The sequence below is a fragment of the Gorilla gorilla genome, chromosome 17 (assembly GCF_029281585.2).
Source record: "Gorilla gorilla gorilla isolate KB3781 chromosome 17, NHGRI_mGorGor1-v2.1_pri, whole genome shotgun sequence".
Classification (NCBI taxonomy): domain Eukaryota; kingdom Metazoa; phylum Chordata; class Mammalia; order Primates; family Hominidae; genus Gorilla; species Gorilla gorilla.
In genome coordinates, this window is record NC_073241.2 from 78,642,942 (window position 1) to 78,659,628 (window position 16,687).

General features: G+C 39.2%; 1 protein-coding gene across 9 annotated transcripts in view; it reads right to left on the minus strand.

Moving 5' to 3' along the window:
• The window catches only part of DYM (dymeclin), a 410,032-nt gene that overhangs the window by 308,681 nt on the left and 84,664 nt on the right, over nucleotides 1–16,687 (minus strand). For all 9 annotated transcript variants that reach the window (XM_031003621.3, XM_031003623.3, XM_055368706.2 and 6 more), the window contains one exon: nucleotides 7,893–7,965. In XM_031003621.3, coding sequence (XP_030859481.1) covers nucleotides 7,893–7,965 — 73 coding nt within the window. The remainder of the gene's footprint in view (nucleotides 1–7,892; nucleotides 7,966–16,687) is intronic.

Consider the following 16,687-nt stretch of genomic DNA (forward strand, 5'->3'; position numbering starts at 1 on the left):
TGTATCTATCAATGTATAGATATCAATAGATATAGATATCAATAGATATGCATTGATATCTATCATAGATATCATAGATAGACATCAATGTATAGACAGATGTATCTATCAATAATTGATAGGTACATTGATAGATAGATGATACATAGATAGATGATACATTGATACACTGATAGATACAATTGACAGATACAATTGATACACTGATCAACACATTGACAGATACAATAGATATATTGATCAATATGATACACTGATAGATACATTTCATCATGCATTTGTCTAAACCCGTAGAAGACAAACACCTACAGGGAACACTAAAGTAAACTATATTTGGGTGATAATCCAGTGCCAATGCAGGTTTATTAATTATAACAAATGTATTCCTCTGCTGAGGGACACTGACGGTGCAGGAGGCTATATGTGTGTGGGGGTGGCTTGACATTAACAACTGCAAATTTTAATTCTCCCAACAAACAACTAATTTTTTTTCTTTTTAATTCTGTACTTTCTGCTCAATTTTGTGGTGAACCTAAAATTACTCTCAAAACTAAATGTAAAAAAATAAATATAAAGACTTATTTTTTCAAAATAATGGTATATTATTTAGAAATATAAAAGGTTAAATGAAGGTAAAGGTTTATATAAACCACCAGAACAGGTGAGAATTTAGGAAGTTTGTCTCTCAGGAGGAAACATTTAAAAAGGGATGAGACAAATAACATTTGTTCTCATTATAAGCCTCTGTGCAATGTGATTTTGTCTCCAAACCATGTGCATACATATATGACCACTTAAAATTCAGCATCAATGACTACCAGAAAATATTCAAATGTAATATAATCTAGATTATGTCTGAAAAGAAATTACTCTGTAAAGAAGTAAGTTATATGTCAGAAAAAATTAAAAAGAAAAAAATCAATTGTTTGTTGGGAGAATTAAAATTTGCAGTTATTAATGTCAAATCACTTTATTCCTATTTTGCTATACATGTATTAATAACAGTAAACAAAATTAACAGCAGCATTCAGTAACAATCTTGTTTTTTCACCAGGAAAAATTCTCTGAAGGCACCAGACATCAATTTTCAAACTAAAAAGCTACTGTGAACTTAATACGTAATACTGTCTTGGTATCTGAAAATACTACAATCTTTGATTCTTTGATTCAATCGATGCCTTAAATGCCTAATTCATTCAGAAAGCTATACTGGATGTTTACCTTGCAACACCTAAAACTTAAAATACTGACTTGCTGTAGTCACTCCCCAACCCTACCCTCACTCCTCCACCCACCTTACGGCTAGATTCAGAGAAGTATTTTAGCATCAACATGCAGGGCTGTAGAAAGGCATTTTCCCAACAGCTAGGCCCTTCGTTGCCAACCATGGGTCTCTCCTGCACCTTCACTCTCTTCCAATGACTTGGAGACTCCATAAAGAAACCATTTATGACTCTTTAGGTTCTTGAACCATCTACTCACTGTTACTACCAAATGTTTTCAGTACTCAAATTTCCACAGTAGAACATCTAACCCAGTACTATTAGTCTATGGGTCCAATAAATGTGCATCTTATATAATGTTATTACATTTTTAAAATGCTATAAACTGAATTTTATAAATAAGATTCTCAGTTTCACACTCAAATATTTCCAAAATGGATTTTAGAAAAATATTTCTAATAATTATATTCTTTTTTATATCTCAATAAACACAGAACCCTAAAAATAATCAAATCTTTAGTCCTCTAACATTTGAGTCTTTGCTACAACAACATTGCTTCTTTATCCCTAATATTCCACAAACCCTCTGCTCAACCTAATGTGCTTGTGATTTTCCAAATACATTATTCATACCTAAGAAGTCCCTATCCAGTTCTTTTCTGCCTCTTTAATGATTTAGCCAGTGCTAATCTGTTCAACTCCAAATGACTGTGGCATCTACCAATGTTCTTCTCATCGGGGTATCTTTTTGTCTATCTACCTCTAAGCTCTTCAAGAGTCACACCTTTTTATGTTCGGGGTCTACTCCACTGTACACACATAGTATATTCACAATCTGTTTTTGAGGATGACCTGAATTAAAAAGAAATTATTATACTAAGAATAATCTAGGGACTACTGAGATATAAAGCCCATCGTCCCTAAACTAAACGGCCCCAGAATACTCAGCATTTATAACTAATTAATCTACTAGTCCCTTAAACATTCTCAGGTGTTATGTCTCAGTGTTTCAGCTTCCAGTAGCCCCTTTCTACTACAAATGTCAGTAAGACACCCTGTTGTTACAATGTGCCAACTACAAATGAGCCATTACACTTGCAGTGGAATATGCCTTAGCACAATACTGTTTCCATATAGACTAGATGCTGAGAAACAAACAAAATGCTTTAAGCACAGTGAACAGGTTAGACCCTTACTAATTTACTCAGTAAAGAAATATTTGAGTCTACCATGTGCCAAGCTAACCTGAATATCATGGATGCAGCAGCAGTGAGCAAACCAAATGCTGCCACAAGAGCCCTTGTTTTCATGGAGGTTTCATTCTAGTTTTATTGGGAAAATATGAGCAAGAGAGGTAACAGATAATATGAAGAGTAGTGAAAAGTGTTAAGACAAAAAACAGGCCAGGTGTGGTGGCTCTTGCCTGTAATCCCAGCACTTTAGGAGGCCAAGGCAGGAGGGTTGCTTCAGCCCAGAATTCAAGGCCAGCCTGGGCAACACAGCAAGACCTCATCTCTACAAATAATTTTAAAAATTAGCCAGGCATGGTGGCACACACCTGTGGCCCCAGATACTCAAGAGTCTGAGATGGGAGAATTGCTTGAGCCTGGGCAGCTGAGGCTACACTGAGCCGTGATTGTGCCACTGCCCTCCAGGCTGGGTGACAGAGTGGGAATCCCATCTCAAAAAAATAAATAAATAAGTAAATAAATAACACACGAAAAAAGACACAGAATGAGAGGGGAGCTATTTTCAGGTGGTCAAAGCTACTCTATAGGGTAGTCAGGGTGGCCATTTCTAAAGAAACAAAACCTGAAGCAGATGAAAGCTTGAAGGAGGTCAGAACGTGAGCCATGCAAATATCTAAAGGAAGACAGACTGTAGAAGGAAAGTAGACACAGCATGGACTGGCATGCTCCACATTAGCAAGACCACCAGTGAGGGTTAGCAGATGACATCAGATATCCCCTGTACTCGACAAGTCACAGTACACAAATAGATACACACTCCCTGAAAAAGGCAGTGAAAGCAATTAATTATGAAACTCTCATCTTTATCAATCTATACCTTACGAAAAAAACTACAAAAAGTTTTCTTAGATTAAATTATAATTGACAAATCTGCAAATCAGGGCCAGACTAAAAATTAAACAGTCCTCAATGAGTTCACAGGTTCATAAGAAAGACCACAGAAATGGATCCCAGAGAAAGAGGCTGTATTTTGGGTCTGAGGCCAATAGAAAGAGGCCTACTCTGAGCAGACCTGCCCAGAGTGGTGGCACTAGTGAGGAGTGGGGCCTGTGCTTGACACTGACATCATCATGTACAACTAACAGCCACAGATTTGCTGAAAAATGACAGCAACAAAAACAGATACAAAGACAAGGGAAAAAAATCTAATTTGAGTCCTCAAAATAACTTCCATTTCTTAACAAAACAGCATCACAAGTAGCCCCAAAATACAAGGATGGGTCTATACGGCATCACTGCTTCTGCGGCTATGGCCCCACCTAACTCCACCACTCGGTTGGTTCCCACAAGTCTCATTCAGCCCTTATAGTAACACTACAAGAATCCAGACAGTGTCACAAATTCCGAGCGCTGGGCTTTTACCTCTGGCTTACCTACCCACGTTCTTTCTGTTAGAACACTCCATATTAGTGTCTTGAGGAAAATAACTTTATCTTTATTACTTTCCTGTTTACTTCACTGAGACACAGGGAAGGTATAAAAATCAAAGGCAAGGATTTGCTTTTGGCAGATTTATTTAAATTCTAGTGGGATCGATCCAATATACACTGAAAAATGTCAAGCCCGTGCATGACTTAATCTTTATTTTAAATATATAAATGCTGAGAGCTATGGAGTTAAGGAAGGATTCCTGAAAGAAGAACAATTTTAATGAAGATTAGTACCTCCGTGAATTAATATTTTATCAAGAAATCCAAAGTGTCTGAGAAACAGTAGCCACTAACTACTTAAAAGTGAATCTTCATTACAAATGAACTCCTACAAAGATCACTGTAATGAACTTCTCGGAGTTTATTTCAAGTACTGCCACTGATCCTATTCTCTTTATAATAAGGTATAATTTACATTTTAGTTTATAGATCTCTAAATAAATATATAGCATACACACGTATGTGTCCGTGGTAAACCCTTTGCTCTCCATATTAACAGAATGATTTTAAAAGTCTCATAGGAAACATTTACGCTAGTTTAAATTACCCTCAGTGGCCATTAAAATTCATTTCATCTTGTTATTTACCTGCTAACGCAGCACAGGATGAATTACCAATGTGAAATGTGAAACGTTTATAGCACTTCTGATGATGTTCAGGTGTGAGAGCATTCCTGGTTTGCATATATTCCTATTTCCTCTTAAATTATACACTGATCCATAAATACTGCACTACAGTTAGAGGAAATGAAACATTTAAAGAGTAGTTTGGTTTCACATGGAAACCGTTACCAAGACAAACCTTCTTGTAGGATGGAGTTCCAAGAACATTAAATCATCAGAAATTGTTTCAGCAGCTGGTTAAAGCTGAGTGTACATAATAGGAGACAACTGGCTAGCTGTGCATTTTCAGCTAATTTAAAAGGTATAAATACATTAAAACACTGAAATGTTTGATATATTACAACACAATCGGCTTGCTCCTCAAGAGTGTTTAAATCGCTGCTCTATTCATTGTGTTTGGAGCCAATTTACTGTCTAAAGGTATTTACTGTTTCCATCCCCCTGAATGTCACCAAAACATTTTATCAATAAAGGCAAAAAAAAAAAAAAAGCGTGTACTCATTTAGGATATATACTAAATTCCTGGTATTGTGTTATATAAAAAAAAAAAATATTTAGGGCTGAGCGTGGTGGCTCATGCCTGTAATCCCAGAACTTTGGGAGGCCGAGGTGGGCAGATCACAGGTCAGGAGTTCAAGACCAGCCTAACCAACATGGTGAAACCCTATCTCTACTAAAAATACAAAAATTAGCCGGGTGTGGTGGCGCTCATCTGTAATCCCAGCTACTCAGGAGGCTGAGGCAGGAGAATCGCTTCAACCCAGGAGGCGGAGGTTGCAGTGAGCTGAGATCACGCCACTGCACTCTAGCCTGGGTGATGGAGTAAGACTCCATCTCAAAAAAAAAAAAGAAAAAAAATTGCAGGTGGTGCTACTTTTAAAATTACATCAGGAACACATGAAGAACTCCACATACCATGACAAAGAAACAGTACACAGTATATGTGTTTCCCTTCCCTGATCTGACCACATGTGAAAGAAACCTAACCACAGTGGCCTAAGCAAATAGGTATCTATTTTTCTCATGTAAGAGGAAACCCAAAGATATGGGATCCAGGGCCAATGTAATAGTTTCATATTGTCACCAATGTCCCATGCTCCCAGGACACTAGTCTTTGCATGCAATGCTCATTAACATAGTTTCAAGACAGCCCAAGCATTGCCTCCACATTCCAGGAAGGAAGAGAAGGCAATGAGCAAAAGGCTAGAGTGGATATGCTCTGCAAGTTCATGACTTCTGCTCACATATACTTGACCCAAACTATGTCACATGGTCACATGGAACCGCCAAAATGTCTGAAAAACTAATCTGGGCACACAGCACCACTCTAAACAATACTGGAGTTCTGTTAGAATGGAAGGGGAGAAAGGATGGCATGCATGTGTCTGCTGCAGGAGCTCTGGTTGAATGGGAAATTGTCCCATTTCCTTCCCTAGGCGATGACTCTTCAGCTGCCTCAGCCCTACTTTCCTGGGTGCATACCACCAGACCATATCACGACAGGGGTTGGTGGTTCTCACTTCGAAATCTATATTAAAATTCTAGATGCTGCATTCATGTACAACAGCAGCCTGGAGCCTACTTTCTCACAAATATCTGTCTTTCCTTTTGGGGCCATAGACAAATAGCACATTTCCAATTATATCTCCATGTAGACTGAGATTCTGTGATGAGAAACATTAAAATCTACTTTTTTATTTCAAAAATAATTCCTTGTACATATGCATTTTCAACAGGAGATGTAAATTGGTTCCACAGAGGTAAGTAAAAATCTTCATAGATACAATAATAATGGTTTGCGGTCCTCCAAAGGGCTGCAGGACATAAACAGATATTCAGTGTGTCTGGGGATTCAAATTTCATTAAGTGGGAGAGGCAATTATGAAAGAAATGTCAAACAAGGCTTCTCAGGGGGACAACTTTTTTTTTAATTTTTTAATTTTTTTTTTTTTTTTTTGTGACGTAGTCTCTCTCTGTAGCCCAGGCTGGAGTGCAGTGGCGTGATCTCGGCTCACTGCAACCTCTGCCTCCCGACCTTGGTTCAAACGATTCTCCTACATCAAGTAGCTGGGATTACAGGCATGCGCCACCACGCCCAGCTAGTTTTTGTATTTTTAGTAGAAACAGGGTTTCACCATGTTGGCCAGGCTGGTCTTGAACTCCTGACCTCATGATCCACCCACCTTGGCCTTCCAAAGTGCTGAGATTACAGGCATAAGCCACTGCATCCGGCCTAATTTTTTTTTTTTTAGGTAGAGACAGGGTCTCACTATATTGCCCAGGCTGGTCTCCAACTCCTGCATCCAAACAATACACCTGCCTCAGGCTCCCAAAGTGCTGGGATTACAGGCGTGAGACACTGCACCTGGCCAATACTTTTTTTTAAAGGTGGAGAATCACTGCTTTAAAAGTAACAAATGAGGCCAGGCACGGTGGCTCACACCTGTAATCCAGGCACTTTGGGAGGCTGAGGTGGGAGGATCACTTGAAGCTGGGAGTTCGAGACCAACCTGGCCAACATAGTGAGGCCCTGTCTCTACTTTAAATTTTTAAAAGCAACAAATGAGATGAACATTTCGAATCACATAGGAATTGCATTGAGCTGCAGTGACAGAAGCCCAGTTACAGCAGTGTTAACAAATAAGGGTCTATTTCTGTCACATGAGAAGTCCAGGATGAAAAAAGGTGGTACTGGTAGTTGTTGACTTTGGTTCAGCAGCTCAATGACATCAAAACAGAATTTTCTGTAAGTCTCTTGGTTCATGGTGCCAAGAAGGCTATGCAACTCAAAAGACTATCCACATTCCAGACAGCAGGAGAAAGGGCTGTTAAGATCAAAAAGATGTGCCTCCTAGCTGACTCAATCAGTTCCTTTTAGAGAGCTTTACCCAGAGATCTCATTGGAGGACCTTCCCCTACATCTCACTGACTATGCCTAGCTTCAAAGAAGGCTGGAAACGAAAACCTGGCTTCAAAAGAGGCTGGAAATACAATCAGGAAGTCAGGAAGATAAGGAGAACTCAACTCACTGTGTCTACCACAATATGAAGCAGATTCAAATTGCTTCTCTCTTAAAATCTTGTTTCCAAAGATCTATAAAATCTCTTAATACAGAGATTAATTCTGTGCCTACCATATTCTTAATATAGTTTCACTGTTTTCCTCTTAACAACGTAACATTTTTGTTTTGACAATGAATAGTCAGTCTAAATATTAGGTAGAGAGAAAAGAACTCTGTGGATATAGAATCCTTAAAAGGCACACATATAAGTACTATACCAGGACCCACAAACTTCTCAACATGATCAATGATTATCTGCCATATACAAAGAAGATAAAACAAATTCTGGCCTAGCCAGAACTTACAAGAGTGGAATATCAGTGATTAACTGCATCAAACAGCACAGCAATTCTTCCAAAAGATCTTCTGAGTCAGAACCTGGTAACACACATAAAAAGATTTTTTTTTTTTTAACAAAGTACACAGTAGAATACAGTGGTTCAGAAGTTACATTTTCATTCCTAATGAGAATACAAACAGTTATCATTATATAAACTCAGATATTAATGTTGACCTCTGAATAAAATCCAAATCATGAATAGGTTAGCATCTATGATGATCTTCATCTACACATGCTGTTAATAATACAGCTTTTAAAGCTTGAAGGTACTTTAGGCTCCTGTACGCCAGTAGTTGTCAGATTTCTTATACTGCACTGTGTTTCTTTCAATGAAATCTTACATTAAAGCCAAATATATGAAACAGATAAAAATCAAGCTGCTCTCACTGCTTTGTTTGAAGCAGGGGTAGAGGACTTTTATCCCTCCCTCCCCAACAAATATCTGGCCTTACCCTTGATTTCTTGATGGGCGGGCCTCAAGGTACCTTTTATGAACCTCTGGCACTCCACAGATCATAGACTGAACCCCATTAAAGAGGCCAACCTCCTCTTTACAGACAATGAGTCAAAGGTAAAAGGGCTTTCCCAAGTCACAGAATAAATAAGTGGCAATGGCAGGATGCAAATTACCATTCCAATGGAAATGTTCCCCTATCCCAAACTACTACAGATAAGTGACCTCCAAATTCCCAAAGTCAGTCAGTATCTTACGTGACTTCTGGTCTTGGACATTACTGACACCTACTCCTTCATGAAATTCTTTCTTTTCTCAGTTCCTATAATACCTTATTTTTAACCAACTTCTTTTTCTATTTCTTCCCAGTGTCTGCTTCCTCAAAATACCTTTCAACTATTGGCATGTTCCCCAGAGTTCCACCATTGTCATGCTTTTTTGTTCATTATCTCATCACCACAGTTCAGCTAAACAAGTTTACTAAATTAAAACTCACTTCTGGGCTGGGTGTGGTGGCTCACACCTATAATCCCAGCACTTTGTGAGGCCAAGGCAGGCAGATCACCTGAGGTCAGGAGTTCGAGACCAGCCTGGCCAACATGGTGAAACCCCATCTCTAATAAAAATACAAAAATTAGTCCAGCATGGTGGCGCATGCCTGTGGTCCCAGCTACTCAGGAGGCTGAGACAGGAGAATTGCTTGAACCCAGGAGGAAGAGGTTGCAGTGAACTGAGGTCGCGCCACAGCACTCCAGCCTGGGTGACAAAGCAAGACTGTGTCTCAAAAAAAAAAAAAAAAGAAAGAAAGAAAACTGACTCCTGGACTCCTTTAACCTTCATAACTAGTTAGTATTGTAGTTCCAATTTTAATCCTCTGCAATCCAAACTCCAGATTGCAATCAGACAGAGCTAACTAAACTCCATCCTTTCACTCTCCTGGCTTAGATCTTTTCAATTACTTTAAGCTGATTAATATATATCAGAAAAATTCCATGCTCCAAAGTACAGCATGCCAGACTCTTGGAGATATAGGTCCTGCATCCCTTTCTACCTTTATCTTCCTCCAGTACTGCAGTGTATATTCCAGCAATGCCAAGCTATCCACTACATGCCATTTCACACCTCAGTAACATTCCCTCTGCCTGGAATAGCCTCCAACAATAAAAACCTAGTTTTTAAAAAGCCCATCTGTATCCATCTGAACCATCCTCAGTTTCATATCCTCCATGAAACCCACTCCCTTGTCTCACCCTGAATAATCTATAAAGTATCTATGCCTTGTGCATGCCTCTTGCGTTGCATATGTTGGTTACGTTATGCCATCATTTTTTGTCTACAAGCAGGCAGGCCCCTACTGGACTCTATACTTCTTGAGGATGATGACTCACAAAGAGCTTGCACATAGTATGTACTCAATACAATTTGCTGAACTGAGCCCAAGCATCTCAGAAAAAAATCCAGCAGTTAACTGCAAAGCATCAAAGCACTTGGAGTCTCAAAAAAAAAAGTTTAGCAATTTCTTTTCTAGGCTACAATATCACCTAGCATTCAGAAATTATAAAGAAATTTCATCCTGCTTTGCCACAAAAAGAACTGGCACAGTAACCCCGTGAGAGGTAAGTACAAATCTTAAAAAGAATATTAAATCATGCTGAACACAGCAATCGATGCTAAAAAGGATACACAGCAAGACTCAGTTCAACAACCAAATTAAATCTCACTCCAAGAAACATCGGGCTTGGCTCTATTATTAGTGAAGAAAAAAAAATAAGAGAGTAAGTCACACTTGTCTCTGGGACTGCATGATTAGTTACCAGATCTAACTAAAATCCCTCTCATTGCCAAGGCTGTCCAACGTAACCTCAAGTTAACAACCTACTCCAACAAATTGATTTGTTGGTATGTAATATATACTCAATGTATGTTTGCTAAATGGTCACTCATTAACTCATTCTACAGGATGCAATGTCCCAGGCCCAAGAAAGAACACTTAAAATCACTCAGTGATTCCCTAAGAAACATTTCAGACCAAATGCCAGTTTAATAACATCCCTGTTCAGCCAAGCAGCCAGCACAGTTTTTTAATTACGGAAGGTGAGAGACCAAGCACTCAGGAACCACAGATGGTGCCTGATTTGATTTTTTAACTTCCAGGGGTATAAAAACACCTAATTTTTACATCTTAAAATGATGACAAGGTTTCTCTATTCAATTCCATGTGCCACTCAAATCACAACCTCGGCCAAATTTACAGTTGGGTCAATTAAGGAGTATACACACAGCTTTGTTACCAATCTAATAAAATAATGAAGATGATGATAAACATATTTCATAGAAGTAAAATGTAATATTTCAAGGCCAAAGCTCTAACAAGACAATAAGCAATTTCCAGCTGAAATCTCTTAAGACTTCCATTCACCAAAAAAAAATTCCTCAGAATTCTAAATTCTTGTTTCTCAGCTAATCTAGAAGTAAATAATTGTATTTTAAGTGAAGATTGACAAGATTTGACTGCTTACTAGGTTTGACATCAAGCAAGCCATTCATATTGCATTATTTCCCAATTAGCACTTATATCACCTTAGCTTTCTTATAAGGCCAAATATCTTCCTTAGTTCCAAAAAATAAATATAAACTCACCTACAAAAAGTATAGTAACACATTCAAGCATTTCATACAGTAAAAAGAATCTTAAAAGTTCTTGAAATTTGCAGGTCAATGACAAAATAAACTGAGGTTCTTTGAGCAAAGGTCTTTGCAAAGATTCAGTGTGTTTACTGTATTGTAAAGTTTTATAACTTAGAGTTCTCTAAGAAAGAACATTTCTCTCCTGAGAGTTCTCTCTCAGTGCTTGGCGCAGTGGCACCTGCTATAGTGCCAGCTACTCAGGAGGCTGAGGCAGGAGGATCTCTTGAGCCCAGGAGTTGGAGGCCAGCTTGGGCAACATACCAAGACCCTGTCTCTTAAAACAAACAAACAAGAGTTCTCCCTTAAAGAGTTTTAAATTACCACAATAGCTCCAGACAAATATTTTAATATTTTAAGTCTTAGTTTCTATAAGATCATATTAACAGCAAACATTTACCGAGTACTCTACTCTTTGACAGGCATTGTGATGAGCACTTTATACTCAATGTCATGTTAACGTTAATCCTGACAATAACTCTTGATGAATAGTTAATGATTATGATCATCATTTTACAGATGAAGACATCAAGGCTCAGATAGGTTAGTTGAATTAGAGTAAGGGGCAGAAACCAGATTGGAACTCAAATCTATACTCTCAAGGAAAAAAATTAAAAGGAAAATATCCTTTAAATTATTTTTAAAGATATGTTTCTATACAAAGTTGGGGGAAAATATTCAACCAATTCATGTTTTACTGAACACTGTAAACACAAAGCCCCAAGTACTATGGGCCCGGTTAGGAGGGAGACATCTGAAGTACTACGTATTAGTTTATACATAAAGATGACATACTATGTATTCATCAACACATACTAGAAGTTCTTGACTCCTTCAAAATCCAGTGTACAAATAATCTAAAACAATGAATAAATATAAGCTATTATCATCCATATTGTGCAGAACAAGGTCACTAATATCCCAGCCCTATCCCTGGAGTTTTCTCACTCTAAAGCCCCACTGCTCTAGTCCCTAAGAACTTCACCAGGGGAAGGAGTAGACAAGCGAGATGATATCTAGGGTCCCTTAAGGTTCTAATAATCTATACCCAAAATTAAGCTGCAGTCCCTGTTAGTTCATTCTATTCAGCATCCATTCAGCACCATGTGCTGAGTGAGACAGCACTGTTGTTTTGTCCTTAGGGAGAGAAGCAGAGAACAGTACAATACTGTCCTAATCAAATGCCTTCCATCACAGTAGGAGGGGAAGAGAAGACAGTGAAAAATTTATTTTTAAAAAGCACTCACTGATCATTAGAAAACAAAGCAACCAGAAAAATGAAACATATGGATTTAAATCAGAATACATACAGTCATTAAAAGAAATGTTAAAAGACAGAGTTTTTGTCTTTGTTTTCTTTGCGTTCAGAAGGTTGAACTGCCAGTTTTTTAATGCTGCCCCAAATTACACTGTGCCAAATACAAGTACTAAAAACTTAATCGAACAGGGCTGTACTCCAAAAACAGGTTAACAGAGTACCTTAGAAGTTCAGAATAAAATTGGCTTCCTTAAAATGGAAGACACATAATTAAATTATATTTATTAAAAACTTATATTCAGAAAATAAAAGACTCACGGTAGAGTCTATGTTTTTGCCACTTTAATAGTGAAACTAACATTGAAGTTATTCTAAAATATTAGATTTAAACTTCTAATTAGCAAAACCAAAAATGTCTCTTGTAGGTTAATCATAAAGAGGAAAGGCAAAAGGACTCTTCTAAAAAGAAAAGTGATCTGCATTTCAGTGCACTACAGTATTTATAAGCTTGTGTCCTATACCATTCCAATCAGATCAGTAATAATTCTGGTTGACTGCTATTATTTTGGTCAAACAGAAATGTTTCTAATTACCCTAAAAGATAATATACTGTACCAGGTTTGATTATAAAATGTGCCTATAGAAAAGTTTAATTGATTTTGTTCCACTGATAACATAAGGGAAAGAAAGGGAGAGAAGAGACAGAAATATGACAAAACAATCACACCTATTATATGACCAAAGAACAGTTCAGGAATTCCTAGAGGCACTTTTGTTTTTCTGCAGATACAGATTACAAGTCTTATATATTACAAGTCAATATTTTAAAGGAGTAAGTCCATGCTTTCTTTTTTCTCTGGGCCACATTTTTCCATATGGGTTTGTTTTTTGCATTGCTTACCTATAACTAATAAGGTTAAATTATTAAATTTGGTATTTAAACAAACAAAGCAAAAACGACCCAACCACATACTATACAATTTTGGGTTTACCTCCTGAGCTACCTACCGCCTGCCCCAGTCTTTAGGGCCCAGTTCCAGCAGAGAAAAGAGAGCAGAGAACCTGCTGCTGTGGCAGCCGAAGCACCTGAGCCATCTGGAAAAACAAAGCTGGTTTCCAGGACTCACTGCCACCGAGTTTGGCAAAACAAACATGCCACAGGTTTTGAAGGTGATTCCAAAGAAAGAGTTTCAAAAATGTTTTAAGCCTGGGGAGAATGGAAAGGAAACTGCTTCTGTTAGAGAGGGGGTAATTAACAAATTTTAAATATACTTCCACAAATTTCCTATCTAGTATCACTTTTTTGTTTCATTTTGATCTCTCACAATTCAGCCACTGCCTTCACTGTTTGGAATCCTTGGCTCTCCACTGACCTGCCAGCGTGAGGCCAATGCTGACTGAAAGCGCGGTGTGCACAGGCAGAGCCTGCCAAACGGCGGTTCCCACTGGAGGGTTTCAGGCTGCTTCACTGGGGGATGCTGAAATGTAAGCCTTTTCCCCGTTTTGGTTCATTTTCTCTATAAGAGTATCCACTAATCTGGCAGGAAAGGGAATAGGGTGGGTAAAATCCTGGTGCCAGCATTCTAGCAGCCTAGTCAAGACACCTTACTCTTCCATATGTGGCCTTTCCACTGAGCCCTCGTGTCAGTAGGCCACCCTCCTTCCCCATTGCCTGAGAGTTCATTCAGGAGACTCTCTGGGTTCAGCCTCTATGGATAACAGATCTCTAGTATTAAACTGGGAAGAGGGGTGGCCTCCTAACACATGGGAAGGGACAGAACCTTGGACAGAACCGCTTCTTCCAACCAAGCCTGAATGCCTTCAGAGACCCCTGGCACTTCTGATTCCTAAGACTTTCCAGGGTTCTGGAGTAAGAACTGGCTTTTTTTCTGGAGTTCTCCAACCTTGAAGCCATTTAGCTTTCAGCTTTCACAGATCAGTGAAGCTCATCATTACTCCATTTTCCAACTCTCAAAATGTTATTAACATTGTGTTCCCCTCTCTTCTTCAATCTAATAAATTCATGACTTTTTAAAAGTCCCTTTGCTGATATTTTATTGGAGTACCAGGAGAAAGCAAACATGCATGTTTAATCCACTATGCTTGAGAGCAAGTCCCACAAAATAATTTTTTAAAAATAAGTTTATATTGAACTGTTTTATGCCATGGAAGTGCCATTAAAGCCAGGCTTCTGCTTGGCCTTGTCAAGTCCCTGTCCCTTTCCTACTCTCCACAAAGCTGTACTCACAGGTCATACAGTGTCTTGGGCCTAGCACCTTGCTCGCCCCAGGTCTGGGCAGCTGATCTGCTGCCTCCCTCCCCTCAGTGCTCACAGAGCTGCCCACTGGGCCACAGGTGGTAATCTCTTTCAAAACAGGACTAACGCTGGGCACAGTGGCTCACGCCTATAATCCCAGTACTTAGGGAGGCCGAGGTGGGCGGACCACTTGAGGTCGGGAGTTTGAGACCAGCCTGGCCAACATGGTGAAACCCCCGTCTCTACTAAAAATACAAAAATCAGCTGGGCATGGTGGCCCACGCCTGTAATCCTAGCTACTTGGGAGGCTGAGGCAGGAGAATTGCATGAACCTGGGAGGCGGAGGTTGCAGTGAGCCAAGGTCGCGCCACTGCACTTCAGCCTGGGAAACAAGAGCGAAACTCCATCTCAGAAAAAAAAAAAAAAACAGGACTAACTCCCTCTCTGGGCTCTTCATCCTAGCACCTCCTACTTCCCTGGACCTTCCTTTCAGCTTTATTTCCCACCACCCCCACTTTGTTGCTTTTATCTTCAGCCTCTCAATCTCCAAAGGCTTCTTCCCTCATTTAAAAAATAAATAAACAAAAAATAATTGTAAAGAAACTATAGGCGGATTCAGTGGCTCACACCTGTAATCCCAGCACTTTGGAAGGCCAAGGAGGGCAGATCACTTGAGGTCAGGGTTTGGGACCAGCCTGGCCAACATGGTGAAACCCCATCTCTACTAGAAATATAAAAATCAGCTGGACATGGTGGCATGCGCCTGTGATTCCCAGCTACTCGGGAGGCTAAGGCAGGAGAACCGCTTGAACCCAGGAGGTGGAGGTTGCAGTGAGCCAAAATCATGCCACTGCACTCCAGCCTGGGCAAGAGAGCAAGACTCTGTCTCCAAAATAAAAGAAAAAGAAACTATCATTGCAGCATGGTGGAGTAGTTACTCCAATAAGCCCTCCTGTACAAAACATCTAGTTCTTGGCTAAAATAACACTTTTTAGTGCATTGATGGGCTTCCCAGAATGTAAAGCAAATTTCTAAGGACTCCAACCCTATAACCAAAAGAACAACCTACGAGCAAATAAATGGACTTGAATCCAGAGTAAAACACTGAGAAGTAAGCAAACGCTAAGATAGGTAACCCTGAGGATGAATGCCAGTTAGAATGAAGCCCACTGACTAAGCCTCAGTCAGTGGCAAGGAATGGGGCCTGAACCTGAGACTCCACATTAAGTCAAGAATTGCTGCAGGATGCTAACATGGCATCAGGTGTTACAGGCCCTGGATCCCTTTAGAAGCAAATGCAAATCTCTCCCTTATTTGGAGCCTCAAATAAGATCAAACAAGGCTAAGTGCGGTGGCTCATGCCTATAATCCCAGTGCTTTGGAAGGCCAAGGCAGGAGGATTGCTTGAGGCCAGGAATTTGAGACCAGCCTGGGCAACATAGTGAGACCCCATCTCTACCAAAAATAATCTTTAAAAATTAGCCAGGCTTAATGGTATGTGCCTGTAGCCCTAGCTATTCAGGAGGCTGAGGCTTCAGTGAGCTGTGACTGTGCCACTGCACTCTAGCCTGAGTGACAGAAACTCTGTCTCAAAATAATAATAATAATAATAATAATAATAATAATAATAATAATACAATCAATGACATCAAATACATAAGGAAACAAGCCATGAGAAGCGTTTCCAAAAACAAACAGCAGATTTAGGCCCCTAAGGATTTAAAATATTGGATTTATGAGACACCAAATGTAAAATAAATATCAGTATTACCTTGGCAAGAATGGGGTATAATACCAAGCCGGAGGAAAGAAAAACTCACATTGAAGGCAAAAGGAAAATGGAAACAATTTTGTATTACTTCATAGTTTTGCCTAGGGCTGGCTTTGTCCCCTTTGACTGATTCTCAAAGGCATGGACTAATGGAAGAGCTATCCTCATATAATAATACAAATTCTCCCTAACAATCTGCTACCACATCATACATAGCCTATGGGAAAATGTTCAAATACAAAATCCTCACAAATTTAGATTACAAACTAAGAGCTTACTGACAGTCACATTACTCTCATAAAGACTGCTTCACTGAAAATGCCAGCAATATCCAC